The sequence below is a fragment of the Salvelinus fontinalis genome, chromosome 11 (genome assembly GCF_029448725.1).
Source record: "Salvelinus fontinalis isolate EN_2023a chromosome 11, ASM2944872v1, whole genome shotgun sequence".
Taxonomy (NCBI): domain Eukaryota; kingdom Metazoa; phylum Chordata; class Actinopteri; order Salmoniformes; family Salmonidae; genus Salvelinus; species Salvelinus fontinalis.
This window is the reverse complement of record NC_074675.1, coordinates 16,684,196-16,704,317: the sequence shown is the minus strand read 5'-3', so window position 1 is coordinate 16,704,317 and position 20,122 is coordinate 16,684,196. Positions and strand designations below refer to the sequence as shown.

At 44.6% G+C, this 20,122-nt stretch overlaps 1 protein-coding gene across 28 annotated transcripts in view; it reads left to right on the top strand.

Annotated features, from left to right (window-relative positions):
* Positions 1-20,122, top strand: part of LOC129865183 (CUGBP Elav-like family member 2) — a 200,414-nt gene that overhangs the window by 159,904 nt on the left and 20,388 nt on the right. For 18 of the 28 annotated variants that reach the window (XM_055937713.1, XM_055937725.1, XM_055937720.1 and 15 more), the window contains 4 exons: positions 225-273; positions 2,920-3,054; positions 6,204-6,233; positions 7,158-7,237. In XM_055937713.1, coding sequence (XP_055793688.1) covers positions 225-273; positions 2,920-3,054; positions 6,204-6,233; positions 7,158-7,237 — 294 coding nt within the window. The remainder of the gene's footprint in view (positions 1-224; positions 274-2,919; positions 3,055-6,203; positions 6,234-7,157; positions 7,238-20,122) is intronic. The other 10 variants (XM_055937742.1, XM_055937718.1, XM_055937740.1 and 7 more) reach the window with 1 other exon arrangement.

Genomic DNA, 20,122 nt, shown 5'->3' with positions numbered 1-20,122 from the left:
ACGCAACTTTCTCTTTAGTGTGTGATCTGTTGTGACTTTCAGTGGCCAGTTTGTATTGTGTCGGTGTGCTGTGACCAGTCAGTGTGTGTGTGTGTGTTGTGACTGAAGTGTGTGCCTGATGTAGTGTGTGTGTGTGATCTCTGAGTGTGTGCAGTCCTCACTAGGTGTGTGTGTGTGTGAGTCGGTATAGTATTGTAAAGGTGGGTTTGTCCTGTCTTTTCCAGATGCACCATCCCATTCAGATGAAGCCTGCAGACAGTGAGAAATCAAACGGTGAGTGATAACACACACTGGGTTGAGTATTATGTGGTCGGTGGTGTGTGTATGTGCTTCAGTGTCTCTGTGGCTCAGTGATCCTGTTTCAGAGAGAGAAAGAGAGATGTATGAATTATTAAAGTGTTCTGGGAGGGGGTCAGGGAGAGTTTAACTGTTTTGGCCCCACAGTGAACCAGCCTTTCTCCCTGCGTCTCTCTCTCTCTCTCACACACACACACACACACACACACACACACACACACACACACACACACACACACACACACACACACACACACACACACACACACACACACACACACACACACACACACACACACAAACACAAATACACATACACACACACCGACAATTGGCTCTATTACATATACGGTTCTAAACCCATTTATCCAGCCATAACGCTTTACTGCATCTGAGAGAAGCCAGACAGGGGCCATGTCCCAATACTAATGAATAGCCTCTTTTCCTCATCCACTGGACCACTGAAAGTATAGAAGGATAGAGGGCAATAATATCGGGACACATCCAGACGGGAACAGTACTGGCTGAGCTCCACCCAGAGAGAGACAGAGTCGTGTCATAAACCCACTGACAGCACACAGGCATCACTTAAAGCTTAATAAAGCCGCTCGTAGCAGCATCTTCTAGACTCGACCCTCGAAGGAAACGCAATGCACTCAAAACATATAGATCCATCCATATAAGTCGTGATGGGACCTTAATAATGCTTTACCGCTCCAGACATCTTCTGTGAGGTTATGAAATAGGACTTGGTAAGATATATCCGTCTAGGTAGCGATGACCTTAGTAAAGCTCCAGCCATCTGTAGATGCAGTCATCCTCTACTGTAATGGGAGATAGTAAACCACGGCCATATGAAATGTATCCGTCTTTTTAATGAGAATACGTTCCATAAACCTTTATTGGAGTTGCTGTAACCATGATGAATTGTCGTTAAGCGGTTTGTTGCTTTAGTCAATCAAGCGGTGTGTGTGCGCGTCTTCGCCGGACTGCTGTCTCGATAGCCCGTCTTCACTTTCCGCATTCTTTCTTTCTTGAAATCTGATCTGAAATCAGTAAAGCGCTGTTTCTCTGCTTCCCAATACGTCACTAACTCGGACTCAGGTCGGCTAACAGATGTTTAGTCACCGTTGAGGATATCTCTGCTGTTTCTCCATATCCACTCCCAGTTAATTCATTACAGTGCTGATAGTGAGCGAACGTATACAGACGAGTTGGAAGCCTTTGAAACAACACTTATCTTCCCTGCGTGTCCCAGTGTTATTTTTTTTAAATGCACAAACAATTCAAACAGCAAAATAAACAAGTGCTCTATTGATTTCCCAGAGTGCAACAGACCGCTTATCTCTTTCGCCTCCCGGTAAGAGCTGACAGTTTCCTCATTAAAAATGAATAGGATTAGCATTACTCTGAATGGTGAGCAACACACACACACACATTCTCTCTCTTGTCTCTTTCCCACGGTCATACACACACACACACACACACACAGAGACAAGAAACAGTAGTCTCTGTCTGTCTCTCTCTCTCTCACTCACACACACACACACACACACACATACACACTGTTACACAGGCCGAGGTATTGCAAGATAAATGGAGCGATTGGGTCAGAGAGAAAGGAATTAAACAGGAGGAGGGGCAGGCAGACAAAAAGAAACCCGGAGAGATGGGAGAGGAGGAGATAGGGAGAGAGAAACGAATAGAGGGAGAGAGAAACGAATAGAGGGAGAGAGAAACGAATAGAGGGAGAGAGAAACGAATAGAGGGAGAGAGAAACGAATAGAGGGAGAGAGAAACGAATAGAGGGAGAGAGAAACGAATAGAGGGAGAGAGAAACGAATAGAGGGAGAGAGAAACGAATAGAGGGAGAGAGAAACGAATAGAGGGAGAGAGAAACGAATAGAGGGAGAGAGAAACGAATAGAGGGAGAGAGAAACGAATAGAGGGAGAGAGAAACGAATAGAGGGAGAGAGAAACGAATAGAGGGAGAGAGAAACGAATAGAGGGAGAGAGAAACGAATAGAGGGAGAGAGAAACGAATAGAGGGAGAGAGAAACGAATAGAGGGAGAGAGAAACGAATAGAGGGAGAGAGAAACGAATAGAGGGAGAGAGAAACGAATAGAGGGAGAGAGAAACGAATAGAGGGAGAGAGAAACGAATAGAGGGAGAGAGAAACGAATAGAGGGAGAGAGAAACGAATAGAGGGAGAGGGAAACGAATAGAGGGAGAGGGAAACGAATAGAGGGAGAGGGAAACGAATAGAGGGAGAGAGAAACGAATAGAGGGAGAGAGAAACGAATAGAGGGAGAGAGAAACGAATAGAGGGAGAGAGAAACGAATCGAGAGAGAGAGAAACGAATAGAGGGAGAGAGAAACGAATCGAGAGAGAGAGAAACGAATCGAGAGAGAGAGAGAAACGAATCGAGGGAGAGAGAAACGAATCGAGGGAGAGAGAAACGAATCGAGAGAGAGAGAGTCGCACAGAGACTTGGTGTTGAAGTGGTAATGAGACATTGATCACAGTCTGCAGATGAAATGGCGAGACTTTCTCGGTCTCTTTCTTCTCCTTTTCTTTCTGTTTCTCCGCCATGTGAATGTGTTCCTCTGTTCCCCTGCAGCGGTGGAGGACAGGAAGCTGTTCATCGGCATGGTGTCGAAGAAGTGCAATGAGAACGACATCCGAGTCATGTTCTCTGCGTTCGGGCAGATCGAGGAGTGCCGGATCCTGCGAGGGCCCGACGGACTCAGCAGAGGTGTGTGTTTCTTGGGCTCCGTCCATATACACACTCACCCTGACCCCCTCCTCCCTTACCCACCATCCCTTTCACCCCTCCCACCTCTTTATATCCACCCCCTATTCAGTTATGAGCCCCTCATCCCTCCCCTTACAGTTCTCCTCTAGGCAGAAAGAGAAAACATGTTCTCCCTCGCTATTGGCCAACCATAGAGCTACTACGCAATCAGCAGTGCAGTGTCCCCCTTAGTCAATCTCCTCTTAATTGAAACAAGGAACACCCCCCCCTTCCTTTTCCTTCTTCCCTTCCCTCCCCCTGCCTTCCTTTCCCCCCTCACCCCCTCCAATCCCCCTGCCTCACTTCCCCCCTTACCCCCTCCAATCCCCATGCCTCCCTTCCCCCCTCACCCCCTCCAATCCTCCTGCCTCCTCTCCCCCCTCCCTCTGTGGTCTCTATGTGCTGAGGAGATGGGCTGGGGTCTGCCAAACCAAACTGTCTGTCCTGCCCGGCATCACACGAGGCTGTCACTGTCATTGTCACACATGTTTATGTGGATGTGTCGGTTGTTGTGTGTTTTTCTGTGGATGTTGCCATTGTTCTTACTGTTACTGTTGACCGTCTCTCATTATCTGAAGGTCTCTTCTTCTTCTCTCCTCAAGGTGCCTCTAGCCACTAGCGGTCTCTAATACTTTACTGTCACACACACTCAGTCCTCTTGTCCCTTCATCCTCCTCTCTCTCAGTCCTCCTGTCCCTTCATCCTCCTCTCTCTCAGTCCTCCTGTCCCTTCATCCTCCTCTCTCTCAGTCCTCCTGTCCCTTCATCCTCCTCTCTCTCAGTCCTCCTGTCCCTTCATCCTCATCTCTCTCAGTCCTCCTGTCCCTTCATCCTCATCTCTCTCAGTCCTCCTGTCCCTTCATCCTCCTCTCTCCCAGTCCTCTTGTCCCTTCATCCTCCTCTCTCCCAGTCCTCCTGTCCCTTCATCCTCCTCTCTCTGTCATCCTGTCCTTTCATCCTCCTCTCTCTGTCCTCCTGTCCCTTCATCCTCCTCTCTCTCAGTCCTCCACTCTCCCATCATCCTCCTCTCTCTGTCCTCCTGTCCCTTCATCCTCCTCTCTCTCTGTCCTCCTGTCCTTTCATCCTCCTCTCTCTCTGTCCTCCTGTCCTTTCATCCTCCTCTCTCTCAGTCCTCCTGTCCTTTCATCCTCCTCTCTCTCAGTCCTCCTGTCCCTTCATCCTCCTCTCTCTCAGTCCTCCACTCTCCCATCATCCTCCTCTCTCTCAGTCCTCCTGTCCCTTCATCCTCCTCTCTCTCAGTCCTCCACTCTCCCATCATCCTCCTCTCTCTGTCCTCCTGTCCCTTCATCCTCCTCTCTCTGTCCTCCTGTCCTTTCATCCTCCTCTCTCTCAGTCCTCCTGTCCCTTCATCCTCCTCTCTCGCAGTCCTCCTGTCCCTTCATCCTCCTCTCTCTCAGTCCTCCACTGTCCCATCATCCTCTTCATCTCTCTCTCTGTTCTGCACTATTCCCATATTTCTATTACACATAATCATCCTATTTTACATCTCTTCCTCACTCCCCCAATCACGTGTCTGTTGTCCTCATGAATATTAGAATCTCAGGCTGTTCCCCTTTACTGCACATAACCTCCACAAACCCCAGGCTTCCTAACAGCCTGTCAGAGCAGTCCTAGTCCAGCCTGTCAGAGCAGTCCTAGTCCAGCCTGTCAGAGCAGTCCTAGTCCAGCCTGTCAGAGCAGTCCTAGTCCAGCCTGTCAGAGCAGTAAATACATGAAGCAAAGTGAGGCTGCAGATAAATAGGCCTTCAAGTGGGTCTGCCTGTCCCACCTGGCTCTGCACTAACACGGAGCTGCTATTAAACCACAGTATCAATCAGAAGCCTGTTCTGTTCCACCACCCACTATTAATAAAATATGGATCACACCACTGGTGGATCCACGGCTGGGCCTGGGGAGCTACCCTACATTCATGAAAGGACTGTTCTCTTTCTCCTCTCCTATCGGAGCCCGTTGCATGACGACAGAATGCGGCCTGCTAGATATTTATAGCGTCGGCTAGGCGGCTAAATCCCATCTTCTTCGCTGGATGATGAAAAACATACTGGAATGGAAAGAGACGCTTTTATCAGGTCATTTTTAGCACTGACCTTAATATGGTTCAGTTCAACAGAGGGGTTTAGTTGGGGTATCGAACGAAGGAAAGGGCTCAGAAACGAAGGAATGTATTTTGGTGGAAGAAAGAGAGAATGTCTGTGTTCTATTGTAAAATGCCTCATTGGTTCTATGGTATAACGGCCAGGAAACAGTATTTCAATGGAGAGTCCACAGGAGCTGCCTGGCCTTTTAATGAGAGTTGGTGAAAGACTGAGTGTAGACGGCCTTAAAAGACCCAGTCTAGCAGGTCACCTTAACCGGTGGATTCTCTCTGTTAGCACAACATCTGGGTCATGTACTCTAAGAGGTTTTTCAAGCTATTTTTAAAATTTGGGCCCATCTAGAATTACCCCATATTAGTTTCTGAAACTTGCTCAAAGATGACCGACCTTGGCCTTTCTCAACTGATGCCAGATCAGCAAGACCCTGGACAGTAAGAGTCTTCTCAAACTTGAACCCCAAGGCAACTTCATCTGCCGCATCTTGCTACAGCACAGACCTAGTTAGGTTTTATTGGTACTGTTAGGCAGGCCCATAATGAATAGTCTAGACTATCCCTAACCCTCAACCCCGTTCTATCACAGAGGACAAGACAATCATAAAGGTAGAGGATGAATCACAGACACTCATCTGTTATCTCCTTCATTCCCTTCCTCACTCTAGTCTTCCTCCCCTCCATCCTCTCTCTCACACACACACACCCTCGCCCATTCACTCACTCGTACTCTCTCTCTTTCTATCTCTCTTCCCATCCGTCCACCCCCACCCCATGCACACAGTTCTGACTAGATGACCTGTCTGCTAGCGAGCTAACTGTATCCTATGCAGTCGGCTAGCTACAAAGTGTGTGTGGAGTGGGTCTGGGGATGGCTGTGCTACTAGTGCTAGCATGGCTCAGTGTTAGCGTGTTAGCGTGTTAGCTTGGGGGGTGGGGGTGTTGAAGCTCTCCTCCAGTATATTGACACTGCCTCTCTCTGATCACTCCCCAACCAACAGGCCTCAGCCAGCGGGAAGCCAACGTTAAGGGTAATACCATTTAATTTAATACTAGACTCTTACCCAACAATTACGATCCCACCAATCAAACTCCAAACCGCCAAATAGTTAAGAGTTCCCAAAGAATGTGCATCATTCTGCCCGCCACACGCACTCTCCCTCCCTCCCCCAAGATTTGCTCAATTTGTGTGATTTTCTGTGATGTCTTTTCAGAACGCATTCTTCATAGAACCCTAGAGACGGTTTGTCACAGTCGTCCCACCCCCCGCCTCCCTCCCCTCTCTCTCTTGTTTGTTCATGTGCCAGAATAGGACCGCAAGGGGAGGGGGGAGAGAGAGAGAGAGAGGGCGGTGGGGGCATCCAATCAGACACACAATGCAGGCCTAATGAGTTCAAATCGTTTTAATGCAAATTGGACAGATTTCCATTCTCTAGAAGAGTGGGAGGATACTAGTACAACCAGTTCTTTCTGTGTAGGAGCGAGAGAGAGCTGGGCAAAGAGAGAAAGAAAGAGACTGGGGAAGATGAAGAGGGAGGGAGCTTCAACCACCCCACCTCATCTCAATGCTCAAGTCATCAACAGCCATCCCCATTGGCGCACCACAACCTGCCAATCAAAACCTCTGATTGATTCTGATTGGAGCTGACCTATTTTGGATGGGGTTGGGTGTGGTCGTCATGGCGCTAGCTGTGCTCTTTGGCTGTTGTTCCTTAGCAACCTGAAAACACTGTTGTCTGCTTGTTTAGTTCTCTGTACAATCTCTGTTTTGGGTTTATAACAACGACGTGTCCAACCCTTTTGTCTGGTTTTGTTTTTTCTTGTCTCCTCCTCTTCCTCCTCCCGTTCCTTCTCCTCTCCCTCTATCCCATTGTCCCCTCCCTCCTCCCGGCCTCCCTCCCTCCCACCATCTCTCCATCCCTCCCCTCCCTCCCTCCCTCCCTCCGTCCCTACAGGATGTGCGTTTATCACGTTTTCTACCAGGGCTATGGCACAGAATGCAATCAAAGCCATGCACCAGTCTCAGACTATGGAGGTACTGTACCCTCGGCCTTTCTCTTCAATTTCCTCTCTCCGTCTCTCTCTCACTCTCTTCATCTCTCGTCATCTCTCTCTCTCTCTAGATCTCTCTCTCTAGATCTCTCTCTCCATCTCTCTCTCTCCTCGTCTCTCGTCATCTCTCTCTCGCTCTCTATCACTCTCTCAATCTCTCTATCCGTCTCTCTCTATATTGCTCTCTATTACTTGCTCAATCTCTCTATCCATCTCTCTTTCACTCTCTCTCTATCTCTCTCTATCTCTCTCTCTCTCTCCATCTCTGTGTGATAGAATCTGTCGGATGCTGTCACATGCTCGTCATCCTTTGGCCAAATATGTCAAAGTAGGACAAAGAAGAAAAGTCACGTTCAAAACTCTCTCAGTCACAGCAGTCATTCTTCCCAGAAAAAGAAATAACATAAAAGCTTTTGGAAAAAAGTGTCAAAACAGACAAGGTAACATAAGCAAGGACCCCAGATCACACTGATCAGCCTGACTGGCTCTGTTAAGGATGTCACACTCCTCAGAAAGAGAAGAGATGAGACAGGCAGCATTATAGACGCCCACATTTAGACAGGACCCCCATCAGTGACCCTATGACCTCTCCATTGGGAGTGTGTCTGTGTGGGTTGTGGTGTCCTTGTCAGTTTGTAGGGTTTTTGACAGTAGGAGATGACAGGGATGTGATTGCAGGAGAATTACAGGGCCAAGGTCAGACGTGTGTGTGTGTGTGTGTGTGTGTGTGTGTGTGTGTGTGTGTGTGTGTGTGTGTGTGTGTGTGTGTGTGTGTGTGTGTGTGTGTGTGTGTGTGTGTGTGTGTGTGTGTGTGTGAGAGATCTGGTAATGACAGTGTATTAAAGACAGAGATTGACAGTCACCTTAGTGGCTCTCTCATTATGGATGATGATGATGGTAGCCATCCATATTGATGTGCTGTGACCCTGACAGTGTGCATGTGTCCGTGCTTGTATGCATGTCTATGATGTCTGTGTCGTGCGGTGTGTGTGTGTATGACTTTGTGTTGCAGTGTGTGTGTTTACCCCCCATGTTGTTCTTAATCAGTGTTCCCTATTTATACTATTATAACATTCTGTACCTTGGCCCAGTTAACTTTCCCAATATCCTCTGCTTTTTAACACACACATAAAGCCCTAAACAGGAGGCCGAGATCGAAGTGGACAATGACAATGGGGAAAAAGCTTAATTTCCATGTGAAAAACATGCTGCTGACTAGCTCTGGGCAGGACCCAAATTGCTGCAGCGTTTTTGTAACGTCCCCAGTTTGCAATTTAAAAGTAATTACTTTGGGTCCGAATGAGGATTGGTAAATAGAGTTTGGTTATTGTCTTGGCTCTATCGTCCCCCACTGTTTTAGATTGTGTGCCTGTGTGTTTGTGTGTGTCTGTGTGTGCACATTTCTATGTGTATTTGTGTGACTTTGCCTTTCACTAATGGCCTTGTCACTGTCGTATCCATTCTCATTATACTCTGGCATTCAGGACACACACACACACACACACACACACACACACACACACACACATACTTTATAAATGTCAGGGCATTATGAAAGTGGATATGAACAGGACAGGTCATTTACGAGAAAGCACATTCATTTACAAACCCACGAACACACACACACACACACACACACATTCACGCATGCGCACACACACACACACACACACACACACACACACACACACACACACACACACACACACACACACACCAGAGAGACAGAGAGAGAGAGCACAGCGGATGTTGACTGTTCCCGGTGGAGAGAAGTAGGGCAGACTAATATGGTTGTATTTGTGTTACTCACGGTACTCTGTATTGCCTGATGATTTGTGGCTGTGTGTATAATATTCATCCTGCCTATAAAGGCTGTTTGATTGGTTAGAGGGCTGTTCTCTCTGCTCTGGCTAATATCAGGGCCGGCTCCAAATATAAGTGACCTAAGCAAGCAACATTGTTTGAGGGGGAACTCAGTCGGGGTCTCATCTTACTGTTGAGAGGTAGAATACGCAAGGTGCAATTTCAACATTTGGTTGTGCAGGAAATTTGCTTTAAAAATTGGCACTTTTTCTCTCCATCCCATGGCAAAATGGCGAGAATTGCAGGAAATTAGCTGTACAATGACTAAGAAAGGGCTCTGCCCCATGGCAAAATGTGTAGAATTGTATGACATTTGTTATAAAACGGCAACATGTTCTCTACTCCCCATGGCAAAATGTACTTTAAAATGTAAATGTTTCTCTCCGCTATCAAGAGGGGGGCCCAAATGTTTTGTCCCCCACAACCAAATCTCGCTCAGGGCCCCCAAAAAGCTAGGGCCGGCCCTGGCTAATATTAGGACTTCTAGAGACTGAGGCTACACACAACACAGCAAATGGAGTGTGAGTGAGGAAACACTGCCGTGTATGTTTGGAGACTGGACAAACAAGACAAGTTAATGGGAGAAAAAATAGGGATGGAGGGATGGAGAGATTGACACAGTGAGGGAGGTATAGCAGAGAAACAGACGTCTCTGTGTCTGCTATTTACCACCAGCCCATTAAAACTAACAAGCTCATAGTCCTATAGACGGGTTGGTTGTTTAGTAACAAAACTGACGCATGCGCAACTATGGGGCAAAACAGACAGTTGGCTTAGACTGTTGACAACATGTAAACTATATTTCATCTCCAATGTTTGTTGAAAATATATATATATATTGCACAATGAGCAATTGTCTCTCAAATACACTACATGACCAAAAGTATGTGGACAGCTGAACATCTCATTCCAAAATCATGGGCATTAATATGGAGTTGGTCCCGCCTTTGCTGCTATAACAGCCTCCACTCCTCTGGGAAGGCTTTCCACTAGATGTTGGAACTGCAGGGACTTGCTTCCATTCAGCCACAAGAGCATTAGTGAGGTCAGGCACTGATGTTGAGCGATTAGGCCTGGCTCGCAGTCGGCGTTCCAATTCATCCCAAAGGTCTTCGATGGGGTTGAGGTCGGGGCTCTGTGCAGGCCAGTCACGTTATTCCACACCAATCTCGACAAACCATTTCTGTATGGACCTCGCTTTGTGCACAGGGGCATTGACATGCTGAAACAGGAAAGGGCCTTCCCCAAACTGCTGCCACAAAGTTGGAAGCACAGAATCATCTAGAATGTCATTGTATGCTTTAGCTTTAGGATTTCCCTTCACTGGAACTAAGAGGCCCGAACCATGAAAAACAGTCCCAGACCATTATTCCTCCTCCACCAAACTTTGCAGTTGCCATTATGCATTCGGGGAGGTAGCGTTCTCCTGGAATCCGCCAAACCCAGATTCGTCTGTCGGCCTGCCAGATGGGGAAGCGTGATTCATCACTCCAGAGAACGTGTTTCCACTGCTGAGTCCAATGGCGGCGAGCTTTACACCACTCCAGCCAACGGTTGGCATTGCGCATGGTGATCTTAGGCTTGTGTGCGTCTGCTCGGCAATGGAAACCCATTTCATGAAGCTCCTGACGAACAGTTCTTGTGCTGACGTTGCTTCCAGAGGGAGTTTGGAACTCTGTAGTGAGTGTTGCAACTCAGGACCGACTATTTTTACGCCCTACATGCTTCAGGACTCTGCGGTCCCGTTCTGTGAGCTTGTGTGGCCTACCACTTCGCGGCTGAGACGTTGTTGCTCCTAGACGCTTCCACTTCACAATAACAGCACTTACAGTTGACCGGAGCAGCTCTAGCAGGGCAGACATTTGACGAACTGACTTGTTGGAAAGGTGGCATCCTAATCACTGAGCTCTTCACTAAGGCCATTCTACTGCCAATGTTTGACTATGTAGATTGAATGGCTGTGCACTCGATTTTATACACCTGTCAGCAACGGTTTTGACTGAAATAGCCGAATCCACCAATTTGTGTCCATATACTTTTGTATATATAGTGTACATCATCACAAAACAAGACATGGTATCAAGAACAAGATTAAACTAGCACCTTCGATTCCCCAAATGGCAGCTTCTTGTCATTGTTGCTAGCGAACTGGCCATCCAGAATCACAACAACACATGGCATTCTGAAGCCCCATTGTCACCTAACCCGTTTATATGTATACGTCTGACTGATCATATAAGGCTGCATATATATCATCCCCTTATTTAACCTTTATTTAACTAGGCAAGTCAGTTAAGAACAAATTCTTATTTTACAATAACGGCCTACTCCGGCCAAACCCTCCCGTAACCCGGACGACGGTGGGACAATTGTGCGCCACCTATGGGACTCCCGATCACGGCCGGTTGTGATACAGCCCGGGATTGAACCAGGGTCTGTAGTGACACCTCTAGCACTGAGATACAGTGGCTTAGACCGCTGCCCCACTCAGGAATACTTAGAGTATTCTATCTATCATCAATCTATTGCATTTACATATTTTTCCAATAATTTTATTACTTTTTTTACATTTATTTTTTACGTTTTAGTAATTTAGCAGATGATCTTATCCTACTAATGTTGAGCCCTGTTTTATTAAGAGGGAGGGAGAGAGAACAAAATTGCTTATTTTCTTGTACATATTTCCCGTTTGAGTCCATAATACCGTAATTTCCGGACTATAAGCCGCTACTTTTTTCCCACGCTATGAACCTTGCGCTTTATACAATGACGTGGCTAATTTATGGATTTTTCCCGCTTTCACAAATTCATGCCGCCAAAAAACTGAGCACCGTCACATAATGTGACGTAAATTGAGCGCGCTCAAACTTTCCATCATTCTGATTACGGTAGTCATTTTGTCACCCTCATCATGGCAAAGACACGGAGAAATGCATATGATGCAGCTTTCAATTTGAAGGCGATCGATCTGGCTGTTGGAAAAGGAAATAGTGCTGCTGCACGGGAGCCTTAATGAGTCGATGATAAGACGTTGGAAACAGCAGCGTGAGAAACTGACTTAGTGCAAAAAGACAACAAAAGTTTTCAGAGGAAAGAAAAGCAAATGGCCCGAACTAGAAAATGAGGCTTGGATGAGTTTGCCTCCGGATGAAAGTGAGGAGAGCGCAATGAAAACGATCCAACAACGGATGAAGCAATTCTGAGGCTATTCAACTCCGACACCAAAGGAGATGACTTCAGTGGTTTCAGTGCACAGGAGGAAGATAGTGACCAAGGACTTTCTTGGTAGGCTATTGTTTACTGCTATTTAAAAAAAAAAATGTTACAAGCCTGTTTCGTTAAAGCCTATTTATTTTTGTTACAAGCCGTGTTTCGTTAAAGCCTATTTATTTTTGTTACAAGCCGTGTTTCGTTTAAAGGCTGTGTAAAGTTCATTTGTTTCAATGTACCGGTAGGCACCTGCGGCTTATAGACACGTGCGGCTTATTTATGTACAAAATAAAAATAAAAATAAATTCAGTGGGTGCGGCTTATATTCAGGTGCGCTTAATAGTCCAGCAATTACGGGTAAGTACAATCTGTGGCTTGTGTATGTCCTCAATGGGTGTGGGGGGATTGTCACGAGGGATATCAGGGTGGCTGACTGGGGGGGGGCTCAGAGGGGGTGGGATCCACTGGGCTTGGGGTTCTTAATTTGTCTGTCCTGCTGTGATGTCGAGGCTATGGTAAGGGGTAGACTGTTCTGCTGTGGTGTCGAGACTTTGGTCAGGGTCTGAGGTGGGCTGTTCTGCTGGCTTCTCTGTGGTGGTGGCCACAGCACTCACTCAACATAACCAACAAAAATGGGTCACAACTTCTGGAGCTCTGTCGCACGCTGGGTATGTACATAGTCAATGGTAGGCTCCTACGGTAGGTACACCTATAGTTCATCTCTTGGCTGTGGTACTGTAGACTACTTTATCACTGACCTCAACCCAGAGTCTCTCAGAGCGTTCACAGTCAGCCCACTAACTCCCCTATCAGATCACAGCAAAATCACAATCTACTTGAACAGAGCAATACTCAATCATGAGGCATCAAAGCCAAACGAACTGAATAATATTAAGAAATGATATAGGTGGAAGGAAAGTAGTGTAGAAACCTACCAAAAAGCAATTAGGGAACAACAAATTCAATCCCTTTTAGACAACTTCCTGGACAAAACATTTCACTGTAATACTGGTGTAAACTTGGCAGTAGAAAACCTAAACAGTATATTTGACATCTCAGCTTCCCTATCAAATCTAAAAATGTCAAACAGAAAACAGAAGAAAATGAATAACAATGACAAATGGTTTGATGAAGAATGCAAAAACTTAAGAAAGAAATTGAGAAACCTGTCCAAACAAAAACATAGAGACCCAGAAAACCCGAGTCTACGCCTTCAGTATGGTGAATCACTAAAACAATACAGAAATACACTACGGAAAAAGAAGGAACAGCACGTCAGAAATCAGCTCAATGTAATTGAAGATTCTAACCACTTCTGGGGAAATTGGAAAACACTAAACAAACAACAACATGAAGAGTTATCTATCCAAAACGAAGATGTGTGAGTAAACCACTTCTCAAATATTTTTGGCTCTTTAACAAAGAACAAACAGCAAAAACATATACATGATCAAATACAAATCTTAGAATCAACTATTAAAGACTACCAGAACACATTGGATTCTCCAATTACATTGAACGAACAAAAGGACAAAATACAAACCCTCCAACCCAAAAGGGCCTGTGGTGTTGATGGTACCCTCAATGAAATTATCAAATATACAGGACACAAATTCCAATTGGCTATACTTAAACTTTTTAACATCATCCTTAGCTCTGGCATCTTCCCCAATATTTGAAACCAAGGACTGATCACCCCAATCCAAAGTGGAGCCAAATTTGAACCCAATAACTACCATGGTATATGCGTCAACAGCAACCTTGGGAAAATCCTCTACATTATCATTAACAGCAGACTTGTACATTTACTCAGTGAAAACAATGTACTGAGCAAATGTCAAATTGGCTTTTTACCAAATTACCGTACGACAGACCACGTATTCACCCATGTACACGAACAACAAATGTGCGGTTACAATTTTGCAAAAAACACATCCCACAGGGCCGTGGGGTGAGAAAGGGATGCAACTTAAGCCCCACCCTCTTTAACATATATACAGTTGAAGTCAGAAGTTTACATACACTTAGGTTGGAGTCATTAAAACTCGTTTTTCAACCACTCCACAAATGTCTTGTTAACAAACTATAGTTTTGGCAAGTCGGTTAGGACATCTACTTTGTGCATGACACAAGTCATTTTTCCAACAATTGTTTACAGACAGATTATTTCACTTATAATTCTCTGTATCACAATTCCAGTGGGTCAGAAGTTTACATGCACTAAGTTGACTGGGCCTTTAAACAGATTGGAAAATTACAGAAAATGATGTCAAAGCTTTAGAAGCTTCTAATAGGCTAATTGACATCATTTTAGTCAATTGGAGGTGTACCTGTGGATGTATTTCAAGGCCTACCTTCAAACTCAGTGCCTCTTTGCTTGACATCATGGGAACATCAAAAGATCTCAGCCAAGACCTCAGGAAAATAATTGTAGACCTCCACAAGTCTGGTTCATCCTTGGGAGCAATTTCCAAATGCCTGAAGGTACCACGTTCATCTGTACAAACAATAATACGCAAGTATAAACACCATGGGACCATGCAGCCGTCATACCGCTCAGGAAGGAGATGCATTCTGTCTCCTAGAGATGAACGTACTTTGGTGCGAAAAGTGCAAATAAATCCCAGAACAACAGCAAAGGACCTTGTGAAGATGCTGGAGGAAACAGGTACAAAAGTATCTATATCCACAGTAAAACGAGTCATGTATCGACATAACCTGAAAGGCCGCTCAGCAAGGAAGAAGCCACTGCTCCAAAACCGCCATAAAAAAAGCCAGACTACGGTTTGCAACTCTACATGGGGACAAAGATTGTACTTTTTGGAGAAATGTCTTCTGGTCTGATGAAACAAAAATATAATTGTTTGGCCATAATGACCATCGTTATGTTTGGAGGAAAAAGGGGGAGCCTTGCAAGCCAAAGAACACCATCACAACCGTGAACCACGTGGGTGGCAGCATCATGTTGTGGGGGTGCTTTGCTGCAGGAGGGACAAGCGCACGTCACAAAATATATGGCATCATGAGGGAGGAAAATTATGTGGATATATTGAAGCAACATCTCAAGACATCAGTCAGGAAGTTACAGCTTGGTCGCAAATCAAATCAAATCAAATTTATTTATATAGCCCTTCGTACATCAACTGATATCTCAAAGTGCTGTACAGAAACCCGGCCTAAAACCCCAAACAGCAAGCAATGCAGGTGTAGAAGCACGGTAGCTAGGAAAAACTCCCTAGAAAGGCCAAAATCTAGGAAGAAACCTAGAGAGGAACCAGGCTATGAGGGGTGGCAAATGGGTCTTCCAAATGGACAATGACCCCAAGCATACTTCCAAAGTTGTGGCAAAATGGCTAAGGACTACAAAGTCAAGGTATTGGAGTGGCCATCGCAAAGCCCTGACCTCAACCCTATAGAAAATTTGTGGGCAGAACTGAAAAAGCGTGTGTGAGCAAGGAGGCCTACAAACCTGACTCAGTTACACCAGCTCTGTCAGGATGAATGGGCCAAAATTCACCCAACTTATTGTGGGAAGCTTGTGGAAGGCTACGTGAAAAGTTTGACTCAAGTTAAACAATTTAAAGGCAATGCTACCAAATACTAATTGAGTGTATGTAAACTTCTGACCCACTGGGAATGTGATGAAAGAAATAAAAGCTGAAATAAGTCAGTTTAAACTGAGTTTAAATGTATTTGGCTAAGGTGTATGTAAACTTCCGACTTCAACTGTATCAACGAACTAGCGAGGGCACTAGAACAGTTTGCAGCACCCGGTCTCACCCTACTAGAATCTGAAGTCAAATGTCTACTATTTTCTGATGATCTGGTGTTTCTGTCCCCAACCAAGGAGGGCCTACAGCAGCACCTAGATCTTCTGCACAGATTATGTCAGACCTGGGCCCTGACAGTAGATCTCAGTAAGACAAAAAAAATGGCCTTCCAAAAAAGGTCCAGTTGCCAGGACCACAAATACAAATTCCATTTAGACACCATTGCCCTAGAGCACACAAAAAACGATACATACCTTGGCCTAAACTTCAGCGCCACAGGTAACTTCCACAAAGCTGTAAACAAGCTGAGAGACAAGGCAAGAAGGGAATTCTATGACATCAAAGGAACATAAAATTCGACATAACAATTACGATCTGGCAAAAAATACTTGAATCAGTTATAGAACCCATTGCCCTTTATGGTTGTGAGGTCTGGGGTCCGCTCACCAACCAAGAATTCACAAAAGATACAAACACCAAATTGAGACTCTGCGTACAGAATTCTGCAACAAATATCCTCCGTGTACAACATAAAACACCACATAACGCATGCAGAGCAGAATTAGGCCGATACCCGCTAATGATCAAAATCCGGAAAATAGCTGTTATATTCAACAACCACCTAAAAGGAAGCGATTCCCAAACCTTCAATAACAAAGCCATCACCTACAGAGAGATGAACCTGGAGAAGAGTCCCCTAAGCAAGCTGGTCCTGGGGCTCTGTTCACAAACAGACCCCACAGAGAAAACAAAACGATAATTACTTGACATATTGGAAAGAATTAACAAAAAAACTGAGTAAACTAGAATGGTATTTGGCCCTAAACAAAGAGTACACAGTGGCAGAATACCTGGCCACTGTGACTGACCCATACTTAAGGTAAGCTTTGACTATGTACAGACTGTGAGCTTAGCCTTGCTATTGAGAAAGACCGTTGTAGGCAGACCTGGCTCTCAAGAGAAGACAGCCTATGTGCACACTGCCCACAAAATGAGGTGGAAACTGAGCTGCACTAAATGTCATTCTGAAAACCCTCCCACTTGCTGGCCAACATATTTTCTTGAGGAGTTTATATTCAATAGGGTTTTCAGTAGATTTATCTTAAGCCATCCCTTTAAATACGGTGTACCTTTTAGTTCAAATTTTGTTGACAGGCTAGAATATATCGAGAGAACCATTTCAAAATATTAGGAATAAGTGAAAGAAAGCCATCTCAATATATACATATTTGTCTCAGTTTCAGCACCAATTGGTAGATTTAAAAAATACTCTGGTTTTGTAGATTATTTAGGTTTAGGAAAGTATTTATGAAACATGAAAAACAGATTTAGAGATACTAGAGATACTAGAGATACGCATGAAAGAAAGAAAACGGTGGTTTGATTCGTTCTGAAAATTGCCCCATTCTTTAACCCATGGTAATGTTGTAAGATTAGTGTACATAGAATTATAATAGGGAGAATAGTGTATAATAGTAGGCTATACCCTCGTCTATTGCCTGCACTAATCATGGAACTGTGGGATGCAGCCTGGTCTTATAGACTAAACGTAACATAGTAAAAGTAAATCCAGGACCCCCAAATTAGTATGATATGTTACGTTTTGGTATGGTTACAGGGCCGTGACGTCATTTACAGAGGAAGCAAATGAAGGTAAACAAAATGTCATTAAATGGAATAATAATGTCGGCTATACCAACTGAAGGGAACTAACAATAGTTGAATATGTGTGGTTATTATGTCTACTGGCAGTCAACATTGATAGTGGCTAATATTTAACATGATAGAAATAGGAAATAGAGAAAGTCGGGGTAGCCTATAATTAAGATATTCGAGAGTGCACATCCCTACAAGTTAAAAGGCTGTACAATTTAAATTCTGCGTAATGGCACAGCATTTCATAAACTTTACTGTGGGAAAGTTATATGTTGATATGCTTACATTTGCTGCCATATGACTGGTTTCACATTTGTCTTCAGCGATTATAAGGTTAAATGGATCAACAAGTGTCATTTATACTTACAATTCCCTTATCCAAATGTATGACTCATTTACCTAGCTCTTATCAATAGCTCTTATCAATAGCTCTTATCAATAGCTCTTATCAGTAGCTCTTATCAATAGCTCTTATCAATAGCTCTTATCAATAGCTCTTATCAATAGCTCTCATCAATAGCTCTCATCAATAGCTCTCATCAATAGCTCTCATCAATAGCTCTCATCAATAGCTCTCATCAATAGCTCTCATCAATAGCTCTCATCAATAGCTCTCATCAATAGCTCTCATCAATAGCGCTCATCAATAGCTCTCATCAATAGCTCTCATCAATAGCTCTCATCAATAGCTCTCATCAATAGCTCTCATCAATAGCTCTTATCAAGTTGTAAATTCGAGTGCATGGAGAACCGTGTTATTTCTATCGGGGGAAAAATAAAGTAGTTGTTTTTTCCACTTGGAACCAGTAGGTTCATTAGACTTTATTTGCGTGTGAAAGTGGTGGAATTATTAGGGAATTAAGTCGAGGTCAGAATAAGGCGTGTCTGTAGACACACCTTCATTTCATCTCCACCCCAAACGAATAGCGTGTGAATAGCATGCTGTTCTCATGCTAAAGTTCAAGGTCAGAATATGCAATGAGAGAAAAGTGCATAAAAAGGGAATTATGTTCCATGTACACATTCTTAACTCAGGTCGGAAATCCCCCCTTAGAGAAAAGCCATGATTTAGCCCAAATCACTTGAGTATCAGTCTCTGGAGCTCTATGGCCCCTGCCCCTACACCCCCTCCCAGGATCGGCCTCTCATTCTGGGCCGTGTTTTCCAGGCCTGCTGGGTGTCAGCTGGAGTAATGAGATATTTAGCAGAGAGAGAGAGGGAGAGAAAGCCCCGTCTCCAGGGGGAATGCGCTCTAACACAAGAGGCCCCTGACTGACTCTCCTCCGAATGCAATTTTCTCCCTTCTTTATCTCTCGTCTGCTCGTCAGAATGAAGGGAGGAAATAAGTGCTGGAGAGAGGGAGTAAATATGGCTGAGCTGCCTTCAGCTAAAGAGACATGTTCATCGGCTGATAGATACAGTCAAACCCTCAGAGATTAACACACAGTGAGAGACACACACACCCACACTCAGACAGACACTCAGACAGACACACAGACACAGAGGCCAGCCCTATAGTATGATAGAGAGGTGATATATATATGCCATCTGGTTAGGATGGCGATCACAGTATGAGCCAAACCCCATCACAAACTCCCTAACTGAGTCTAAAAACTCGCCTCCAACTAAATGTTTCAATTAAAAGCTTTTTATTCTCCCGTGGCAGATTGTGTGTTTGAGCAGGTTTTGCCCCCCAGTTAGGCTTTGATTTCAGCGTGAGTAATGTACTGGTGTGATATGATAGATTATAATGTCTGTGGTTTAGTGTCCTCTGTAGTTAAATCACCGCTGCTGTGTCTTTTATGTTACAGCTCACTGTTTAGCGTGTGTGTGTGCGAGTTATCTTCTACTTTTTTAATCAAATTTTATTTGTCGCGTGCGCCAAATACAACAGTAGTAGACCTTACCGTGAAATGCTTACTTACAAGCCCAACAATGCAGTTCAAGAAATAGAGTTAAGAAAATATTTACTTAACAAACAAAGTAAAACATTTAATTAAAAGTAACACAATAAAATAATAATAACCAGACCATTTACCAGTACCAAATTATTTTGGGTTATCCAATATTCAATATTCAGACTCAAACACAGTACTTTCATCAGCAAAGACACAAACACACACACGTAGAGGACACACACACACACAGTGTGAGAGAGAGAGACACACACACACACAGAAACACATGTACCTCATGTACGGACACAATGGTCTGATTCTCTCATTCTCTCTCTAAGCTCTCTAAATCTCTTTCTCTCACCTCTCTTGCGCTCGTCTCCCTTTCCCTCTGACCATCTCTGTTCTCTCTCTCTACCTCTGTCTCCCCGTCCCTCTTCATCTCGCTCTTTCTTTCCCCCACTCTCCGTGAGA